This window comes from Agelaius phoeniceus, chromosome 5 (assembly GCF_051311805.1).
Source record: "Agelaius phoeniceus isolate bAgePho1 chromosome 5, bAgePho1.hap1, whole genome shotgun sequence".
Classification (NCBI taxonomy): domain Eukaryota; kingdom Metazoa; phylum Chordata; class Aves; order Passeriformes; family Icteridae; genus Agelaius; species Agelaius phoeniceus.
The window spans coordinates 20,754,644-20,771,717 of record NC_135269.1 but is presented as its reverse complement, the minus strand read 5'-3'; the positions used below and the strand labels follow the sequence as shown (position 1 = coordinate 20,771,717).

Genomic DNA, 17,074 nt, shown 5'->3' with positions numbered 1-17,074 from the left:
TCCACTCCCTCTGGACAACAACTACAGTGCTGTAGATGGACACTGACAACTCCAAGTGTTATGGAAACTAGAGATTTAGGAGAGATTACATCATTTTCCCCCATGGAAGGGAAGGCTGGCAGCAAGCTGAACTTTTGTCAGGCATTGGAGAAGCAATACAGGACTGTGTTGAATGACACAAAGATAGAAACAGCATTCATCAACCCAAACGTGTAGCCAATCACCTCTGGGTTGTGGCCACAATTGAATAGAATATGGAGACCACTCACCGTCTGAGCAGCCCATCCGGATACGGGGTCTGAGCAGCCCACCCTGCCTCACAGCTTGCTCTGCCTTTCCCCAGGGTCTCCTCCCCACACCGTGCCTATGTATCACCAAAGGGGCCACCAGCTGCTTTTCTCAGTGAGATCAAACCTTTCCTGAGGGTACAGCACTCAGCCAAGCACCACCAGCCTCTCAGATAAATCATCAGTAATGTCAGAAAGATGACAGACCTCCACCTAGACTTCACTCCTGTTTTCCACAATCCCGTGGGGAAACACATGCAGGCAAAACCTTGAAGTCAACAGCCCCTCCATGGCACTTTTCCCCCAAGTCAGTCCCCACAGCTGTCACAAAATATGAGTGTAAGAAAGCAGAGCAGCAGCCTCTGGCACACCACTACATGATGAACATGGAAACCCACTCCCACCATGAGACACGTATTTTTATTTTTCTGTGGATAATCACAAAAGAGTAAGGACAAACTCCTTGGATAGAGAAAGTTGAGCTCAAATGCCCTACATCCAATTTTAACAGAAATTGTTTGCAGCACTTAATTGCAAGAAAGCCACAATTAATTGTGCTACAGTATCAGTAAACACACTGGTCACATCATTAGAGCCCATTATTTTTCCCTCCAAGAAATTACATTACTACATTATTGATGCAACAATCCAGTGTAATGAAGTGGTGCTTTGCATCCTTTTTTCTGCTTTACACTAAGTTCACAGAGCTATAGCCCCAATACCAAATTTAGTAAGGGTTCTTTTGGTTGCTTTTTTTTTTCCAGTAGGTCAAAAATTCCAGTCAACAACCTAAAAACAGCTGCAGAAGTAGTTAAAACACCTGTCCCTAATCAACTGCAAAGGCTTGGGTTTCTATTTGATACAACTCAAAATTACAGCTATTTTTCTAAATACTCTGCTTCAACAGTGAATATTTTTACCTCATATTTTTACTTGGACAGACTATTTTCAGAAAGGCATTCAAGAGAGATTATGCCAGAAAGCAGTAAAATAGCAAGCAAGCTGCTTATGTAAATACTGAACTTCTTTGAACTTAAGGGGAAAGAAAAGGAGCAGTATCCAGAAGGTCAGCACTCCTAATGAAGAGAGCACATATGAAACACAGGGAAGGAAAAGTTGCCCATGCCAAAATGGCAAAAGAAAACCTAGAGAAGTGATCATGAAAGAAGCTCAGAACAGTAGAACACTCAGTCCTGAAGCTCTTACTCATTCACAGGGTTACTAAAAGCAATAAAGGTTATTCCTGTCGTACTGCAGGAAGCAGCCTCAGTTTGCAGTGCCCATCAGGAGAGCATGGCTCTGCAGCACAAAGGGCAGCAACACCCACATTGCACATCTTGTGCAATGCCCACAAAGGCTGTCCCAGCAAAGCTTTGGCTAAAACACAAACCAGTACTTCCTCTGCAATTATTAATATAGGATTAATATAATCTTTAGAAATAGTCTCCATGTGCATAACCCCAGCACGTTGTTTCCCAGCCACTCCTTTGCAATTATACAGTTCCACAAACCCCTGCTATGCTGGGAAAAGGAGAGGGCTCTTTAGAGTAACTTTAAATTCACTCTTTCAGTCTTGCATCTTGGCTCCCCGCAAAAAATTCAGCAGTTGCTCAAGTTCCCACTTTGCCACTCAGTCCCTTGCATGGTGCAATCACAGAATCCCCAGGTGCCTTCTTTCTGGACCAAATAACACCACTGTGGTTGACTATCACTGTACAGAAACAGTCCCTGTGGGCCTCCCCCCCCCCCAATTTCATTATCTTTTCTGCTGTTTGTTCTGTTCTTTCTCTTTTTAGAAATCAGGCTATGAAACTGAACTAATTACTTCAGGCTCAGAGGATGTTTTATGTGGTGTGCTGAATTGTTTTAATTTTTGCTTTTGCCATGGCCAACATTTGTGTTTAAATATCAACAACTTTTTGTGCATATCAGTGCAATGCCAACAGCACTGCAAACCTCTAAAGGAAGAAGGAACAGAACTCACCCCAATGATGCTTCTCAAGTCACAGTCAAGGGGAGAAGTAAACTAACAAGTCCTCATTTCCTTAACATGTTTTCCCTCTAAGTGCTGTCCTTGCCCCAAAGAGGAGGTTTCCCAGGGACTCACCCAACTCAGACCTTACCAGACCAGAAAATGAGTAAATCCCAATGCTAAAGACCCCAGTGTCTGCACTCCGCCCTCTCACTCCAGACAGGAATGTCTTACCAGCACTGTCAGAAGTATGCAACACAGATTGCACAAGCAGTCAATGCTACAGGTTTAAATCTGCTCAGCAGCCAGCTTTGTAGCCAGTTTTGCAGTTGGGATGTGTCTGCACTGTTTGCATGAGAAGGACCTACTAAGCAGGCAGCAGCAGCCTGGCTCCGGGTAAACTTCCAGGGAGTCTCAAAACATAGCCCTAGGTTGGGCAAAGTGGAGCCATCTGATCTCAGGCTGACAAAGGTGGCGGACAGGGTCCCATCCAGAGGAAAACCTTGCCCCTCCTCAGTCAGTGAAAGAAGTCACCTGCAATAGTGGCTGACACCTGAGCATCCAGCCTCAAATATCAGAAAACACTTTGTGACTCACCAGCTCCTGCCTCACACAGCCTGTAATCAGAACATCGCCAGCCCTGATAAAGCAGTGTTCTCCCACCCATCTGATAACTCCAGTTCCTCCACAACCTCAAGGTCCATCTCGTGCCTTTCTTTCCCCATGACATCCCTGGTCAGAGGAGGCAGAGGCAGCAGACATCAGCATCCCCATCTGCTCTGGTGGTTTGAGGGCTCTCATCACCACAGGTCTCCTTATAAAACCTGCCAATTATCCCACGCATAGGCAGTTTCTGTGTGCTGAGAAGAGGTGACAGCCCATATATCCTTCCTGAAGATCATTTAGACTATCTGTACACTTAAGAAGGAATGAATTTTGGCTAGGCTGTTTTTCTCTTGTATTTAATCTTGCTTTAGAAGCATTCAGCCACCACAGTCTAACCACTGATGCGTGTCAGACAGACAGCGTCACCAACTTACTTATCTTGGCTCCCAGCATTCTGCTGCAAGAACATTGCTGCCTAAGCTCATCCTTTGCATTACACTGGTGTTTATGCCATTCCTACATTTAAACCTGTGTAATATTTCAAACTACTCCTCCTTGTCTTACCCATCCTCTACCAAACATGCTCTTTAAGATGGAAGCAAGGCATCATATGCATTCCCACAGGCAGGTATTTTCCATTAAAAAGACTCTGCACCTTCCTGCTGTCTGTCCCTGCACTCAGACAGCTTGCAAAACTGCTTTCATTCTCCAGAAACAGTTGATGCACAAGGCAATTCTTTTCTGAGCGTACTGGTATAATGAAGAACTAGTTAATAGGTAAAGCACAACAGCAAAGTAACAGCAGGTCCTAACTACTGAGGCACAGCTATGCTTGGGGTGGGGGTTTTTTCCAGGTTAGAAAAATTGCGTATTTTGAAACTCCTGCTCCCCCTTACTGAGCGCATACCAGATAATTAAACTGAACCTCTTATTTTTAAAATCTAATTTACTTTTGAAAACCTACACTGCTGGACTATTTTTAGCATTTTTCTTATATGGGCCAGTGGAAATAGGCTAGAGCCAGGTAGCACAAGGCCTCACAGGCTGTGCAATCTTCAAGCTGAACACCATTAATCAGTGAAACAATGCAAAAAAAAAATCCTTTCAAATTAGGAATAACTATCTGCAGTGAGGTTACTCATTGATACTCATCTTCAGTTTTGGAAAAGCTTATCTTAAGCAAAACTAAGCCTGGGCCTACAGCTTTGACTCAGGAGTTTAATTCTTAATTCTGTAATTTGTTACCAAATGCAAGAGCTGATATTGGTGTTTGACAGGCTGTCCTTACCACCAAAATCAGTGGGAATGTTGCCCAAACAAGGACTACAGGACTGGGTTTAGCACTACCTTTGGGAACAGCTTGACCCACACAGCACCCCACACAAGACATGCACTAGAGAAGTTAAATAACACAAGTAGCACAGGGATACTTTTTCTGAAGTACTGAGTTCTGTGACCCTTATTTTATAAGCCCCTAGAGAAATAACAGCATCAGAGGTACCTGCATCTAGCCCCTAGCAGCTGTCTCTGCTATATAAAAACCCAGAGCAAAATGATATACCTACTCAGATGTACAGTGAATGATTTAGTGAAATCAATTTCTGTGATATGCTGGCATGCAAAGACATGCCCATGTAGTACACCAAAAATAATTAAAAAAAAGATCTTAGTATTCTCCACAAAGAAAGCATCTCAGTGGATAACCAAAATGACTATGACCTCTGAAATCTCTCTTATTTCTGCTGGCAGCACTTCCCACCAAAGGTCTGGGAGTCCAGCATCCATCCCCAGGCATCCGGCCCACCTCCCCAGTGGCAGCTTGCCTTGCTGCCAGCCACATTCACTTCTTAGAGGTGACAGAGAACTCAAGGTGCTTCATCTGGGGTAAAGAACCTGCAGTCTGGGGAGTACATATGGCCCACAGCATCACAACCTCTGTTTTTCCAAATCCCCACTGGGTAACATTCCAGAGAGAGCCTTGCAAGACTTGCTTAGCTCTTTGCAAGAAAAAGCCAGCCTTCCCTGACTAGTGACTTAATCACGGCCAAACACAACACAGGAGAAGGCACTACAGCCCAACAGTGTTTATCCAAAACTACCACAGGGCCAGAGAAACTGCAAAACACTGCAGGATGCAAAGTTTCCTTCAATTATTTAATTGCCTCAAAAATGCAAATACATTCAACATACCTCTGCTGCAACCCCAGCCCTGCTCACTTCCCCCACCTGGGAGCAATATTTCATAGCAGTGCAATTTAAAAACAGGGTGGTTTTATGAATTTTAAAGCCTCAGACTCTTGCAGGTCCAGGTGCTACTCCACAGCACTTGAGGACAGAAATCTGGTCCCTGAAAAGGCCTCTTCTCTAATCTTTTCAGGGGTTCCTGTTCTCCTGCTCATTCACCAGCCTGTCCTAAGACCTTTATGGCTGTGTGAAGTCCGTGTGCTGTTCACATGAGCAAGGTCTATGCACATAAGATCTCTGGAAAAGCCACATAAGGCTGTTAATTTGCTGACCCAGAAGTATTACCAGTCCCTCACGGCTCAGCTGCAACGCCTTCGTGTGCTCCTATCTCCTGGCGAGCATCCCACCACCTCCCACACATCCTGCAGCACTGATCCCTCCCTGCACTTTCACTTTCAGCTGCCTTAAACCCCCACAGAAAGCTTTACTTGACTCCTGTGCTTCCATGTATCATTCACAAGATCGCAGTACCAACATCTGAAGCACCATGGCAGGAAGAGCCCAGTCCCCAAGGGCCAGCCAAGTTCCCACCAAGCACCAACATCAGGCAGCCACACAGGGATTTACACTGCCCACAGGGGTTTACACCAGGTCTAACACCATGCTTTTAAGTGGCCTGGAACCAACTGGGATGAACAAGTCCTTCTTCCCTTATCCACCTCTGTCAGCTAAATTCATCAGGCACACAATCACCTGTCCTGAGGTCTCTTGGTACAGGGTGTCTAATTTTTGTCCTGTTCCTTATTAATCCAGTATTGTTTAAACCAAATCAAAAACAATTTCTTTTCCTTATCAGTAATGAGCCAAGAGAATCTCTGTGGGAATCTTTGAGTCTCTTGAGCGCCTTTTCAGCCTCCAAGCTGGTCCACATATTTACCACTGGATACCCTCTCACCATACTATAAAATCTCTTGGGTTGTTTTTAGGAACAATTACACCAAAAAAGGGTACTGTGTTTCCTATGAACTCAGCCTAGGAACCAAGGAAGAGGATAAAATACCATCAAGATGACAGGGACCTCTTCAGTGGAGCTCAAGAAAATGGTCATGTCCCACAAACCATGCTGTAGAACTTTCTCCTTACCCACAAACTGCCAGAGTAAGGAAGTGTGATGATGCAAGATCATCAGCACATCAGATTAAATTTAAGTAAATGAGACAAGCCTCAGCAAGGTGTCAGCGTGCCTGTGCCCCATCCATGCTGCTGAACTGATCCACACCAACAGTGGCTCCTTCTTTGGCTGCTCCCAGGAACATGCCTTTCACTCCTGCTGTCAGAACAAGCCAAGAGCTGCCTTCTCAGTGACTCATTTCACCTGATCAGTGCCCTCCTCTCTTCTGTTTTTACAAGACAGAAATGCAGCCCTATGGAAAGCAAAAGGAGTGACTTGACATCAGGTTTTATTTCTTCACATCTTTAGGATAACTATGTTACCTTCTGGGAAAATGGGAAGCCCATGCACTGCCAGACAAATGTGGCCACTGATTGAAACTCTTTGTTGTAGGAAACTCCTGAAAGCAAGGGCAGACCAAGAACCAACCACATGTGACCATTTAACTGGCACAGTCCTTCACAATGCCTGTGGTTTTTTCAGGCTGTCTAACTGAACACTTCTGGCAAAGTAACGAGAGGGTATTAAGCTGGCCATGCAAGCTCTGGGGTAATTTTCACTTCCTGTCTTTTGAAATCTTTAAAATGCTTATCAGGTACATAACAACTGCAATTACAGATTTCTGCAGAGATGGTGCAGTATGTTGCTTTTGGTCAACAAGTAAACAAGGACAAGAGCAAAAAAAGAAAATAGTCCCTACTTAATTTTTATGCCTTGCTAAAGCCTCCTATATGCTGGGCAAAGGAAAACAGCCTGCAGACAGAGCCATGGGCAGGACTGCTGGCACAAAGGAACTGGCAGGAAGGCATCGCTGCCAGAGCTGGACATGATGACCCAGCCTGGGAAACTGAGGCAGCAGGAATCTTGAAAGTGGGAGGAGACAGGGAAAGTGAAGAGGCACTGATGTGATTTATCATCCACCAAGCATCCACTTCAGCCCCCACGAATACATAGTATGCCACCCTGCTCAGGGACATGAACAGTGGCAGTGCTGCTGCTCATCACACTCACTGCAAGAAAACACAGCCTGGCGATAAACTCCCTCATCCATCCCCTCCTTGCTTTTCCTGTACATCCTTTGCTGGGCCAGCAACAGAAGTCTTTTGCATGAAAGCTCCTAATTTCAGCAAACCACCTGAAAGGAGCCCCTTCCCCCTCTTTCTGCACTACACATTGGCCAGAAGATGTTATTCCCAGCAGAGGACTTCATTCCCAACACCCACGTGCTACAGGAAACAGTTCTCTCCACCTCTGGTGTCATCTCAGAGTGGGGCTTTCTTCTTTCACATCTGCATTAGAGGAAAGGTGAGGAAAAGACCATAAAGTTTTTTGCCTAACTTCTGAGATAGGAGAACTCAACCCCTAACCAGGCAGGGGAGAAAGGTTTCAGGCTGTAGATGTTCCCAGCCACTGCACTACCAGGTATTTACTCTGGACAATGTGGAAGGTTTGTGACTGACAACTGCTTGGTATGACACACACTGCAGAAACACCAACACACTAAGAGTGGTGTCTTTTTCATTTTTATTAACTTTGAGCAGTGGAAGAGAGAGCATTAGCAGGAGCACTAGGAAAAGGCACAGAGTTGTCCCTAATGTTCACCTGCACCTTATGTCATCAGCTCACAGGATGGCTGAAAAACTACATGAAGCTTGTCAGCACTCAGCAAAAAAGCCAGGAACCCAATATACTGCTAAAACAATACTGTTATTCCCCTAACATGCTCCTTGTGTACACAATCACATTTCCAATCATCATTCCAAAGCCTCATTTACATCAGAAACTAAGTAATGTAGATGCAGCCTGAAAACTCCCTAGCGTGGCCAAGGCTATAAATGCTATTAAGGTACTTTCCAACATGACAAAAAGAATAATCATATTGGCAAACATAAGCTTTATGATTATCCTGGGTGCCTCCAGTATAACCAATTCTGGGATTTTTTTAAGTTTTTTTTTATGTTAGACTCATAACTGAAACGAATTACATGAATCAAAACATCCAGAGGGGAAACAAACCTTCATCATCCAGTGAGTCAAACCCTCACTTCCCAATGGGTCTCTATTTCCCAGTCCTACCATTGCTCCCTTTTCAAGGTGTCCTCTCAAGGCAACAGAGGCTTTCAAGAAGCACAGACACACTGATGATCCTTCTGTTCCACTCCGGCCAACACCAAGGGTCAAAGCAACCCACCCTTCACTACAGAGAAGGAGCATGGTTTCTGCACTGCCATCCCAGTTCCCACCAGCATCACTAGCCACAAACCACAAACAGGGAAAACCTTCTGCCCTTTGGGGATTTCTCCCCCTCTCACCACACCTGGAATGGAGAGGAGACAAATTCACAACTTGTTCAAAGATGGTGTGGAAGTTTGCTTGGGAGACTGTCAGGTAAGAGAAACAAGCAAAACTACAGATCATTTGTTGCACCACCACTCATGTCAACCTCAAGTGCCCTGGAATAGATGGAAAAACAAACAGCAAAGACCTCTAAGTATAATATACTGGCACATATAAGAAACTTCAACTATATTCCTTTTTTTTTAAGTAGCAAAATAATACAACGGAAACATAATGGCGGTGGAGGGGGAAGGATATTCTTGGAATTATAGTTTAAAATAAGGCCAAAAAATAGCATAAAATTCCATTTTGTGTCCAAATATTCCCTATCATCTTAGGCGAAATAAGTTTCAGATTGATTTTTGCACTGCCCCTAAGGCCATAATGGCATCCTGAATGGTTCAATTACAGCAAAAAGCAGAGAAGTAACAGATAACAGTATGCTTGCCAGTAAAAGGAGGGTATGGTCTCTGTGTGCACACATGTATGTATACATACGAATCAAAATTGAAAAGAATTTATTGATTTGGTTAAGCTTTGCTAATATATTGGTACTGCTCATCTGCTCAGAGTCCCCCTAGTTCGCCTGAATTAGGAGAAGAGGCTGAGGTTACACTGAGGTTAGCTGACACGTGTCAGCCAAGCCTGACCTAATCCTGGGTTTCTAACTAGTTTGATCTTCTTCTCTAAATAATATTAAGAAGAGGAAGGAACCACAGGGATGTAGCTGGGTTCCACATCACTATTTTTAGAAGCTGTACACAAACAGACAAGGCAGAGTTGTGCATGCTGACTCCTCCACAGAAAACTCCATCCTGTGATCCCCCAGCTCCCCAGCTGAGTACCTCCCACCAAAAGTTCTGTCGCAAAGACATGGAGATCCCCAAAGACTGAAACAGGAAAAACCAATTTTCTTAACTCTGTATTAATTCAAGTGTTTTCTAACGCCATCCCTCCTCCCAGTGAAAGAGGACATCCATAATACCCAGCAGGTGACTTTGAGCTACTTGGACCTACCATGCAAGCTCCCCCGTTAAAACAACCTACATGGATTTACTCCAATGATCTGCACTGGATCCAAGACCTGGGGAAACTTCTCATTCATCTCAAAGCATTTCTCAGATCTGGCATAAAAGTAAGGGTTTGATGAGCAATAAAGAAACTACAATAATATGGCTTAAACCACAGAGGTGCCAGCTTTTACTGCCTTTCATTGAGCACACAGTATTTTTCTCCCCCTGTTCCAAGGGAAATAACACTCCATGCAACTGTTATAGGATGTAAAACGTGCACTGTGCTGTTCAGATGGAGCTCATAATTGAAACATTTAAGCATCAATGAAATCCCAAATGTAAAGTTTTTCATTTTCGTTCAGCCATGAAGTTAAAATTCTGGGGGGGGGAGTGGAAACTACTATCTCAGAGTGCTTTTAAAGTCTATTTTTTTCTGATATAGTAATCAGAAAGATTACTAAAAAGCTCAGTCAATATACCAGCAGTTGCTGCCATACTCCAGTGGCTTGCTGCTGACGGCATCACCTGCCTTGCCATTGCTATCCCTGCCCTGTCCCACACATGAAGTTATCAAGGGGTTTATCAAGGATGCATGGTCTGCTGCCTGCAACACATGACGGAGTGCAACTACCTTCATCCACAGGCTTTTGAGCCTGTAAGAGCAAAAGCAGGCTCCTGTTGGAGAGTGGGGCTCCAATTGAGGCAGCTGTGCAAGCTCAGGCCAAACATGCCCAAAAGGAGCCCAGCAGGCTCAAGAGCCTGTACAAAGAACCAGCTCAAACATCTTTGTCTGAAGGCACATGACCATCATTTATAGGAAGGAGAAGGTTACCTTCCAATACTGCTCTTATTCAGCAGCTTTCAAGATGACCAAGTATGATATCAGGCTATAAAACCTCAGCTGAAACCACTAAACATTCTGCACAACTTATAGGGAAGCCCTCAAAGGCTGGTTTGTGTCTTGCAGATCCTCAGACCACCTTCCCCAACACTCGTGTTCACAAACTCTGTTAGAGTCATCTTGGACTGCATCACACGCAAACTCATGCACTTTACATACTTGCATCCCATGATCTTCAGGGATTGCCTGTTTCACAGTCTGGATGAACTTAAGGGTGTTGAATTTCACCTGGAAATTTCTCAAAGGTTTGACATTTGCCTCCCAGACAGAGGCACCTCTCCCCACAAAAACTTGTCTGCAGATAAGGTACTGCTACAGAGTCTGCTTCTGCACTGCTTTCCATCCCCAGCCTTCACTCAAATCACACTGGCCATGGTACCTCCAGAAAGGACCCCACCACTGCTTCTTGTCCACACCTGCTGGACCAAATCCACGGATTCCAGTGCTTGTGTGGTCATGTGCAACCCAGCTGGGAAATGACACTCCAACTTACAGAACCTCAAGAGTACAAGACCTGTCTATTCTCCTGGACAGGTGCAAAGACATGTGAGAAGTCTGCTACCTGTTCAGTTGTGCTATCATGATGTTTCAAGTACTGAGGATGGAGGAGGATGAACTTGTGGTTAGGCCACTAAACAGAGATGCAGCTTCCAGCAATCCAAGCCTTCTGCTACAGATGGCCCCAACAGTTTCAAGCTGGTCAAATAATCTCTCACACCAGACTTCCCCACCTGTTTTAAGTGCCTGAAAAGGAAACATTTGCAACCAAACATGGAGCACTCAAGACATCAAAATGGTGAGGACTATATAAACAGATACCTCACTTGTGAAGAAACAGACTGTGTTTAATGGTTTATAATGCCTGGTTTAGTTACCTTGAAAGTACTTAAGAGCAGGCAACACACCCTTGGATTAAAACTAAATAAACATTTACAGCAGTAAAAAATGGCTTTTACTGTAGGGAAGCCTGGCTCTTGCACCTGTAATTCTAAATATATTTAACAGGATGCCAAACTATGTATTATAAGAGGCTAAAAAGCAAAACAACATTATAGATATTTGCATAGAAAGCAGGTAGGCATAGGGAGAGAGGCAAAACAAAATGGATAACTTGCTATGGTCTGATTCAAACATCTTAGAAAAATGCTATTTTCTCAACTCAGGACTGAGCTACCAAGGAGATTTGTGGCAGCTAAAACTACAAAAAAAATGGAGATGAAAATTAGGTTTTGTGTCCCTAGAAGGGAGATAAATGAGGGTCAGAATGAAGTTCATTTAAATCCACTGAGCTGATACAGAGGGAGTTAGAGAGAGCCGCAAAACAAAATGAAAGGCTCAGTAGGAGCCTGCACAGCCAGTGCTGCAATGTCAGAAACACAACACAGTGCCATCTGAAACCTACAAGCACCATAGCAGGACTCAAGGAAAAAAACAACGGTGGCACTCCTGGGGAAGCCATGCCTGCCTGCACCAGCGCTGGAATAACACACCTGGGTCCTGCAACACAAGCCCCCAGGGTCAGACGCATTTTGAGGGGTGGTTCAGCAAAGCCTCTGGGGAGAACATCCACTGCTGGAGTAAAACCACCAGAGGAATAGAACTAAGCAACATCTATTTACAGCAGAGAGGAATATCTGCGCTCCTTTCTTTCGCTCCCACTCGGCATTCTCCTTTGGGTCTCTTATGGGATAGAAGGTGCCTTAAGACAATAGATAATTAGCTGTAATGCATCCTCTGTGGCTTTAACAACTTAACAAGGCTTATCTGGAGACGTGATCTAGGCTTCCAGTTACCCTTGTTCTCCCAGTTCCCTTCCTCTTCCACACCCCTCCCCCCCCAAATATTTGCATCTCAGCGTGACAGGTATTTTGACTTTAAGCTTAATAAAAGTGTTTGCATGTGTCTGTGCACGCTTAGGAGAAGCTATGAAAAAAACCACCCTATTTTAACTCTGCCTCCCTGAAACACTGAAACACGTCTCGTTCCATTTCACTTCCTTGACAAACAGAGGGAGCTGAAATAAGGAACATGAACTTTGGAATGCCACTCTACCGAAGGACAACTTATTAAAAACATTAGATTCATCGTTTAAAAAACGAAGGGAAAAAATGCTCAGGAAGTTGATGCATCACGGTGTTGCATTTGTGTCAAGCTCTGAGTAAACATGCAGCAACATGAATGAAATCTGTCCAGAAAGACTGCATTTCAGCGCCAACCACGCAATCGCTGGCCAAACCACTGCATATGTAACAAAAGTTTGATCTCGCCTGCAAGCGCTCAGCTGCGCTTCTGCCATTTCCTGTGGAAAACTGAAGCTCTGAACCACTGTCTCTCAGCCAGCCCTCGCCGACACCCAGCCAGCTGCCCCTGAATTCACGCCCATCACGCCGCGGCAAAGCCGTGCGGGGGATGCTCGGCAGCTCCCCTCCAGCCCTCCCCGGGCCCGGCACCGCCGTGCAGGGGCAGCCGCGCCGCTGCTCCCTCCCCAGCCCCCGGCCCCAGCGGCAGGTGCGGCGGCGGCGGCGGCCCGCCCAGCGCCCGGGGGGGCGGACGGGGCCCGCCCGCCGCAACAGGTGGTCGGTGGCGCCCGGTCCCGCCCGGCGGCCGCACTTACCGCTGGCATTCTTTCCGCAGATGAGGTGCTGGTAGGGCTGCAGCAAGCCCCAGAGCTCGGGGTCGTTGTTGACCGTCTGCTCCAGCGCCTCCAGGGTGAAGCGGGGCGCCTCGGCGCCCTCCTTCTCCTTCTCGGCCGGGGCGGCGGCGGCGGCCGGAGGGCGGCCGGGCGGCGGGAGCGGGGCGGCGGGACCGGCCAGCACCCGCGCGTGGATGTCGCGGAAGAGGCTCTCGGTGCCGGCGGTGAGGTAGATGGCGGCGTGCTCGTGGATGCGCAGGGCCACGCGGCTGTCCACCATCCAGCGGTAGAACTTGCCCACGGAGAAGGCCAGTCCGCACCGGGCCGACTTACCGCGGCTGAAGCGGTCGCCGCCGCTGCTGCTCATGTTGTAGAGGGAGAGGGCGCCGAGGGCAGCTGCCGTGCAGCGGGCCGCCAGCGTCCAGCCCAGGACGATCTCCATGGCGCTCCGCACCTCGTGCTTAGTGCACTTGGCGAAGCGGAGGCTCAGTCGCTGTGCCTCCCGAGCGATGCGCACCAGCGCCCGGCTCACCAGCGTCGAGAGCCGCGCCGCCGCATCCCGGCTCCCGGGGCTGGCGGCGCCCGGCGCCCGCGGCTCCCGGCGCGGCGGCGGCGGCAGCAGCAGTGCCTCCACCTCCTCCAGGCTCCAGGGGACCTCCTCAAGGTCGGGCAGGAGCCGGGAGCACTGCTGCCCCGCGCAGTCCAGCACCTCGGAGTCTTCCGCTAGGACGGTGTTGACGGTGTCGAAGCTGTTATGCCGACTGTGCATGGAGTCAGTTAGGTGCGGCCAGCAGCTTCCTCCATAGGGGTACGCGGGGTGCGAATCCGAGCAGCACAGCGACAAGTTGGAGGAGCGCACAGAGTCCGCCGCACCACCATACCCGGAGTCCAGCGTCAGGTCTTCCAGCGTCCTCACCGCCGTCTTACCTCTCCGGGCCATCGCCGCACTTCATGCTGCACCCGACGGACCCGGGCGGGGAGCGGCTCACGGGAACGCGGGGGGAGAGAGCAGCGAGCGGGCGCGGCGCGACCCGCCGGCCGATTCGCTTCGCCCGCTCCGCCAGACAGCGAAGCGGCGGAGCTGCCTGCGCTCTGCTCCTGCTGCTGCTGCTGCTGCTGCTGCCGCCGGCCGAGCCCCGCTGCCGGCCCGGCTCCGGCTCCGGCTCCTGCACTGCGCCGCGCCGCCGGCCCGACACCGCACCGCAGCGCAGCACCGGCCAGCGGGCGCGGGGGGCGGGGCCATGCAAAGCGCCCCCGTCTCGCAGCCAATGAGGCAGCCAGAGGGCGGAGACATGCAAAGCAGCGCGCCCGGCGGCCAATGGGACGGCGTCCTGCGGCGGCCGCGCCTCCCTTGGCTGGCCCCGCGGGGCCGCTCCGCGCGGCGCGGCGCGGGCCGGGAGGGGGCGCGGCCCGTGCGGAGCCGCCGTGTGCCGCGCCCGCCGGGGCTGCCAGCTCCGCGCAAGGCAGCACCTCTAGGGCTGGGACTGCGCGCTGCAAAGCACAGATAGGTTAATGCGGGTCTGGGCCCGCCGGCAGCCGGGGGAGTGCGGCCATCCGTGTCTTCTGTCCCCGCGGCTGACAACAGCACGGCTCTGCTGCGTGCATCTACGCCGTTCCCCAGGCGTACGAGCTAGAGCCCCGCTCCGGCCCGCACTGGGTTTTCACACCAGCAGTTCCCTGATGTTGCTATAAACAAATGACAGGGAGCGCAAGCACTCACACATCTCATCAGACAGACAAGATGTTTTGAAATCAAGCAGAAACTGCCACGTAAGAATTCCAGCCTTCACTCGAGTCAGGAAGAGCAATTTCCAAATAATTAAAACAAGTACAATAAAACCCTTTGACATTCTTGACGTTAACCCATTAAGTATCGTGAAGGCTTTGACAAGTAAGAATTATACTGGGCATAGGGCACATTTTCTATGCATAGTTAGATGGGTTTTGTGCAAGACAATTTATCCTCGACTAATGTATTTTAATCTCACATTGTAGGCTTTAGCTTTTTTAGGAGTTGCCTGGCTAATGTCCCAGGCAACAGAGTGAGAATGTATATGTTTTTGTGCTCTGGTTTTGAAGAAATCTTTCATCCTTTTAAGCATAAAATACTAGCAAATTTCTATCCCTTTAAGGATAAAAGCCTAGCAAACACATTTCTCTATCATGCCAACAGAGGCAGCCAAAATTCTTGGACAGACAAGGCAAGTCATGTAAGAGATTTCCCCATCCAAGCAAGCCTGGCACTCCTTCAACATCAACATAGAGGAAAGGCAGAAGCACAACTACAGGTAGGCTCATTTGTCAGTCAGGCTGGGGAGAATATAACACCACCAAAAAACACCAAGAGGGGGTTGCTTTCCAAACGAAGTCAAGTGCTGGCAAAAACTGCTTTCTCAGCATACTCTTGACCCTTCCACAAGATGCAGTATGGGTTTCCACAGATTTCCCAAACACCACCATATCCTGATAAAAGGTAGAAGAGCTGAGAAGAGGAGCAATCAGAACTTAAGCCCCCGTCACCAGTGAAGTAAGATGCCGAGGCCCATGCTGCTGGCAACAGCCCGTCTCGAGGCTGGCTCACCAAAAATGAGAGCATACCTCGAGAGCAACATCCTGTGGACTTTGCAGCAATCCAGCCGTACGTCTGGCAGTAGAGCCCTCTGGTGTCTTCACCACCTCAGTGCAGTGGTTGCTCAAAATTCCCCTTTTCATTTGGCAGGAGAAGGAAGGCACCACCAGGACTAAACCCCTCACGATAGTTATTTTTCTTACTCCATTCACCTGACTCTGTCTTATGCTCTCACAGAATGCCACAACTGTGCATGCTGAGCATATGAGAGCAGGTCAAACTCAGGGAAGGTTCAAGATGGGGAGGTTTTCTAGTAATTGGTTTGCAGGGCTTCATAGAGACACAAGGTAGGCATCCAGGGAGGCTGGAACAAGAGAAGTGGGTGTTTTGTTCACCGGCCTTTGTGAAAAACGATGCTGCAGAGGTCAACATTCCCCTTGGGCACTGCATAACTTTTAGGCTACAACATCGCATTGAGATGAATAGGATAAATGAGGAGTGGACAGTTGTCTTGGGCACCATGCAGACTCAGGCATTTCTATTGTTGACTCAGAAACAGTTTGGACTTCTAAAGAGATTGGGGTTTTATTTTTTAATTCAGAAAGCAAAATATTAGGTCTTACTAGAGATTTTGTAGCTGCAACCTTGCTCATGGCAGTTTGATTCCCAGTCACACTGCCATCTCGAAAGATGTTGCAATACTGAACACACCAAAGGCATGTCAGCAGCACTAGACTGGTTTAAACTTTCAAAAGTGGTAGTAAGAACTTCTGACTCATTTGTTCAGAAGACTAATTACCTTTCTATTGAAAGGGCTGAAGTTCAAATAAGTTCAGTGTGACCAGGCTGGATCTCTGGTGATCTTTTGGTATCCAAAGAATTTCACTTGCTCAGGTGTGGATATGCTGGCTGCTGCGTCCTGAAGTGAGATTCAGCATTATTTGGAAAGTGCTCCTCAGACGGGATTCTTTAAACTGCCCTCAGAAAAGACAGGATCAAACAGTTTGGAGCAAAACACACTCCTGCAACATGGACACTGTCTGCATGGGATGAGCTCTGGAGACAGTGCTTAGCTTTAATCCAGAAAGGGCACCACACCTCTCCTAGCTTGGGAGGAAAGGCAGGTGTCTGCAGCTGCACTCCATTCTGCAAGCCTTACAGCCAGGGTCATTTGCCTATGAGACAAGAACACCCACTGCAGAAAACAAAGTCCCTTTATATGTCAAAGGCTGGGTGGAAACAATTTTCAGCTTGTTGGAGACAGGAACATCAATTATCCTCGCAGACAATTCAGACAGGGACTGATTAAGTAACATACCAGGATGATGAGTGCCAGCTAAAACTCTGAAAAAGGGAAATTGAACCACATTTTTAAAAGGTGCTTAGGGCAAATATAAGTAAA

General features: G+C 47.8%; 1 protein-coding gene across 4 annotated transcripts in view; it reads right to left on the bottom strand.

Annotated features, from left to right (window-relative positions):
- Window positions 1-14,284, bottom strand: part of ABTB3 (ankyrin repeat and BTB domain containing 3) — a 175,146-nt gene extending 160,862 nt beyond the window's left edge. For 3 of the 4 annotated variants that reach the window (XM_077178496.1, XM_077178498.1, XM_077178497.1), the window contains exon 1: window positions 13,086-14,284. In XM_077178496.1, the coding sequence (XP_077034611.1) occupies window positions 13,086-14,043 (958 nt within the window). In that variant the 5' untranslated portion in view covers window positions 14,044-14,284. The remainder of the gene's footprint in view (window positions 1-13,085) is intronic. The other variant, XM_054631867.2, reaches the window with a different exon arrangement.
- Between the last annotated feature and the right edge of the window lie 2,790 nt (window positions 14,285-17,074).